Raw genomic sequence first — 4,633 nt, 5'->3', positions numbered from 1 at the left:
AAGAAGTAGTAAACTATTTCCAAAAGTTTCAAATGATGATTTAGCCCTCTCCAAAGAATATGCCCTGTGAGGAGGGGGCTACAAGGGAAAGCAGCGCTTGTGCGCTGTACAGGGTGGCGATGCTGCAATTCTCACACATACAGAAGCGCTAGAAAGTAGCAAGTAATCGCTGTCCACTGGGTAGTTCAGAAGCTGCCAGTCTCTGGTGGAGGAAGATAGATCGTTCTGCAATTGTGTGCTCTCCACTGTGACAGCGCTGAGACTGTCAGCTCTGTATGTAAGGAGGTACCGTACCTACAGCACTGCACAATGGAGCGCTTATGCGCTGTCCACCTGGTCCAGAGAGTCTCAGTGAAAAGAGTATGCACTCAAGCAAAGACTTGGAAAGAAGACAGCTTTAATCGATAAGCTTTACTTTGCTTTACAGCTATATACGTTTTCGTATTGGTCAACCTAATTTACATCTCAGCACCCTGAAAAGAAAAAAAATATATCAAGAAATACACAAACAACACAAAACGAAATAGGTAATTCCAATCGTGCAAATGTCGCTTGTTTGTATAAAGCACTTCTTGACATAGTCATGTCCAGAAATCCAAAAATATACATTACTGAGACTCAAGCCATTCGTTTCTTAAGGCTATACAAACACTAAAAGAAGCATTGCAAGAACACGGATTTGGAATCTTCTCTTTGTGATGCCTCCTATCAACTCTGTGGGTCCGAGTATTTGTCTCAGAACAACAACAAAAAAGTCAATGATCCCGACAATAAATTCCGATATTGACTTTACAATCACAGGTACAAATTGCTCAGGTCGATAATTTCATTTATCCTAAAGATCACTGTCGTCTAAAACTAATTAGAAGCGCAGTTTCCCAAGGAAATGTCAATATCATAGTAAATATTTTACCTAGAAGAGAATTCGTTCTTCTACAGAGACAATCTGGGAGGGATGTTGGAGATAAGATCTTCTTCCACCACCTTAATGGCTATATGGACTGTCCACTCTTTGTTCTTCTCTCCTTATAATGGAAATACTAAAAAGCCAGAGAAGGTCGAATATTTCCAGCCTCCCATGAGGTTGCCCCTGTCCAGTCTTAGATGAACTTTATCAGCTCTCTCCATATGCAGAAGCACCCCATTACTGGCCGCTTCTCTGGTAACATCCTGATCCCCAGCAAAGGCTGAAATTACCGGATAGTTATTTTGCATTAAACTTACCTGGAAAAGAAAGGATAAAATAGCGTCATTTAAGGAAATCTGTCATGAGATTGTTAAGACTGGCCCACCCTATAAATCAGCTCAGTTGTCCATTTTACATTATCAGCCATTCGGCTATAGGGTTATCACAGGACATTTGAATATCCTTTATCCCACGGCCACTCACTATCCTTCAGTACAGATCTATCAATAGTACATGTCTATAACCCAGTATATATATATATATATATATATATATATATATATATATATATATATATATATATATATATATATATATATATATATACTCTTAGGTCGCAGCAGAAAGCCATTGTTTATGATACTTTGTCAATCTTTCTAGTTAGCACATTTGTAGAAGTGGGGTCTAGTAAATATAGTATGAGGTCACTCACCTGGATAGTCTGTCTGTTGTACACTTTGACCACATGAAAACTGAAGCTATAGATTCCTTTTCTTGGCGCTACAAATGCACTGGATGCAAGGTCAAAATGGTTTCCAATATTTACTAGCACCTAGAAAAAGGTGAAGGCATAAGTTGCAAATCACTATAGTGTTCTAGGGTGTGAAGTAGCAACACAATGACAGCAGCTAACGTCTCCATAAATCACACTTGGTGTGTGAAGGCTACTCATGAAGTTGTATCTCTGCAAGTCAATCAATCTCCTGTTCCACAATGAATTGGAAAGCCAAGGTGAGGCAAAAGACTGGCAATATATTGCTTTAACAGTTGCTAAATAAATTTAGGGGGTGATAAATGGCAGGAGGAAATTTTCCAGTAGTTACAATATATCAATCTGAAAAGAATAGCCATATCTTTATAGAGGCGTTTACAAGATTTCTGTTATTCCATCTGTCGGCCCGGAAGGTTTGAAAGTGTTTTCCACTGTTTTACAGGGAGACATACACATTCAATTTGTTCATGACCCTTAATCATAGAGCAGATGCTGAGGTTAAGATGATAAATTATATTATTTTCACGAATTCCTAATTTGCCCAATCACAGCAAGACACTAGAAGCGTTAGGCAATTAGACTGAACTTAGATTCTATGCATCTGATTGAATACAGGTTGTTCTGGTATTTTGGCAGGGCATCAGTCCCCTAAAACCATCCAGTAGGATATGCAGAGATGGAGTGGTATATGGTGCCTTATTCCCCGGTTATAGAGAAGGGTTACATACTGCATTGTGCTGGTAAATACACATTTGTAGCATACAGTAAAGGAAATCATGCATTTATGAGACTATGTCTGAATACAAGGAGGGCTGCTTTAAAACATTAACTCTTAAATGGCTGTCATTATAGCACTATACATTATAGCATTATATGTGAGCTAAATAATTTGCTAAACATATTCTACAAAGCCACACATATACTGACTATGTCACAATACACAGAACTGTGTAATTTCCTGCACTGCACGTATTATACAGTATATTATCTTAGAGGCTCTCAGATCTGCTCATCTTCTTCCTGACCTCCCAATCAAAAGATCATTGGGTAAAGTGCATACTTCAAAAGGAACATCAAGCAAACTTTATGAAAGTCACAGGTGAACCATCAAGTTGTCAGAAAGAAAATTGTGGCTTGGTAGCATGTCATTGCTTTGTGCACTTATCCAGTTACCGCCCTGCACAATGTGTGTCACTGAGGTCTGGACAGCACCTGTTATGTGCTAGAACACTACATTTTACTGCACAAAGGCATTCTAAATACCCAATCAATGGGACATTCGTTTATTAACATTCACATTACCACATTATGATATAATAGATCTCAGCATAGCATATATACCTGATCGAAATAGATAGTCATGGTGCGGTTACTCATTTCAGAGGGCTCATGGTTGGTGTTCCTAATAGCAGAGAAAGCCACTTTGGCACTTCCCGAACGTACAGATATACCCAGAGACGATGTAATTGCTCCATCTGAAGACGGGTTGGAATCACAGACGACCAGGCACTTTCCTTCCAGCACTATGGGTTCTGTGTCATTCTGAGCATTGACTGTAGGTGGCGCTAGTAACATCAGCACCATTGACAGCAGCACTTTAGCAACTCTCAGGAAGCTTTGCTCCCACTTCAAAGGCTTCCCTGCATCTCTTCTTTCTCCTGTAGCATTGCCCCATAGATCCATCCTGCTACAGATGAGCTGGCAGCCTGGCACTCCACAAGATGCTCTCTGGTGTTCTCGTTCGCCTATAGCTCCCTGTATTGTTCGGTTGTTCAGTTTGCTTGTTGTGCTGAACCTTTAAATAAAAGTGACATTTTAAATACAGGAATCTTGTTCTTTTTTCAGGTGATCGAAGAGGTGACTATGCATCAATACCACAGCTTGTCGTGTGCATTACACTCTACAAGATAACACTATTACCTTAGACATCGTAGATCTCAGGTCAATGCAGCACTCATGCTATAAGTAAGAGCTGATCTTAGCTTGAAACACAACACGTAGGCAATTTTTATCTGAGTTGTGCACCCCCAGTTTTTAACAATGTTTAAAGCCAAGAATTTTTATTGAAGCTAGAGATACACAGTTCTTTTTCAATGCAGCATATTGCAGCTTTCAAAGCTTGTGTAAGTCTCTCCTATCCTCAGACTATATAGATAAATTGACACTCATGATGAATACATCTATGAATGACCCAGACCTTGTCCTAGCTGATAAACTTTTCAGAATCTTGCTCTTATGACCTGATTTAAAGGCCAGTTACAATAATTGTCGCTTGCTGTCTATGGCAAGGAAGAAAAATCAATAACTCCAAATAGTCACTGTCAAAAACTAAATCAAATCAGTTCAAGCTACCGAAATCTATCTCAGGAGCTTAGAAAAGATCCTGACCAGCTCTAGGAAATGCTTAATAAGTCACATTATGAACTTTAGGGTTGCCTGCAAAGCCTCCTGATTTCTGCATTTACATTGTCCAGGAAAATAATGAAGAAAAGTGTTACCTGGAAGGTCCATTGTGTGACAGTAGTAGCAATCAAGCGGGCTTCTTGCTTGCCTATGAAGTTGTATTGCTTAGACACAACGAGCTGAGGTTGTGCTGCTGGCAAACACACAGGAAAACAGGAGTCGCCTCATTCTCGCCCGCCCATCGCTAATAGTCTCCATCTCCCTCCTCTCTCCTCTCTATCTCCTTCTCCCTCCCTTGACTTACTTTACATAGCTGTCATTTCCTCTCCCACTCTTTCCCCTTCGTTGCAGGAGTTCATGCCTTTTTTGCTGTCTTGCACATATTATCCACCTCACATGGTCACTTATTATCTATAAAGTGATCACCATGGGGAATCCTTTTGGTTGCAGGAGACACATAGACACTGTTGTATATACAGCACACAGACCAGGAGCAATGATCACTCCGAACACACAAAAATAATATTCTATAGCCACACAACATTGGAGAT

At 40.0% G+C, this 4,633-nt stretch overlaps 1 protein-coding gene across 1 annotated transcript; it reads right to left on the bottom strand.

Annotated features, from left to right (window-relative positions):
* Positions 1–380: 380 nt before the first annotated feature.
* On the bottom strand, positions 381–4,348 carry CBLN2 (cerebellin 2 precursor). Its single transcript, XM_066578959.1, has 4 exons — positions 4,178–4,348; positions 3,021–3,474; positions 1,620–1,739; positions 381–1,224 (listed from the first exon to the last, which is right to left on the bottom strand). Exons 2-4 carry the CDS (start codon positions 3,360–3,362, stop codon positions 1,027–1,029), a joined length of 660 nt encoding a protein of 219 aa, XP_066435056.1. The 5' UTR covers positions 3,363–3,474; positions 4,178–4,348; the 3' UTR covers positions 381–1,026.
* Positions 4,349–4,633: the final 285 nt, after the last annotated feature.

The sequence above is a fragment of the Eleutherodactylus coqui genome, chromosome 9 (genome assembly GCF_035609145.1).
Source record: "Eleutherodactylus coqui strain aEleCoq1 chromosome 9, aEleCoq1.hap1, whole genome shotgun sequence".
In the NCBI taxonomy this organism is placed as follows: Eukaryota; Metazoa; Chordata; class Amphibia; order Anura; family Eleutherodactylidae; genus Eleutherodactylus; species Eleutherodactylus coqui.
The sequence above is the reverse complement of the archived record's forward strand: the minus strand, read 5'-3'. Positions and strand labels throughout refer to the sequence as shown.

Bases quoted from the DNA above. Each gene is read 5' to 3' on its own strand.
- CBLN2 (XM_066578959.1), bottom strand. From the start codon at position 3,362: ATGGATCTATGGGGCAATGCTACAGGAGAAAGAAGAGATGCAGGGAAG. The intron at 1,740-3,020 runs GTATATATGCTA...ACCTTTTTCTAG, and splicing joins TGACTATCTATTTCGATCAG to GTGCTAGTAAATATTGGAAA. The intron at 1,225-1,619 runs GTGAGTGACCTC...TTTCTTTTCCAG, and splicing joins ACAACAGACAGACTATCCAG to GTAAGTTTAATGCAAAATAA.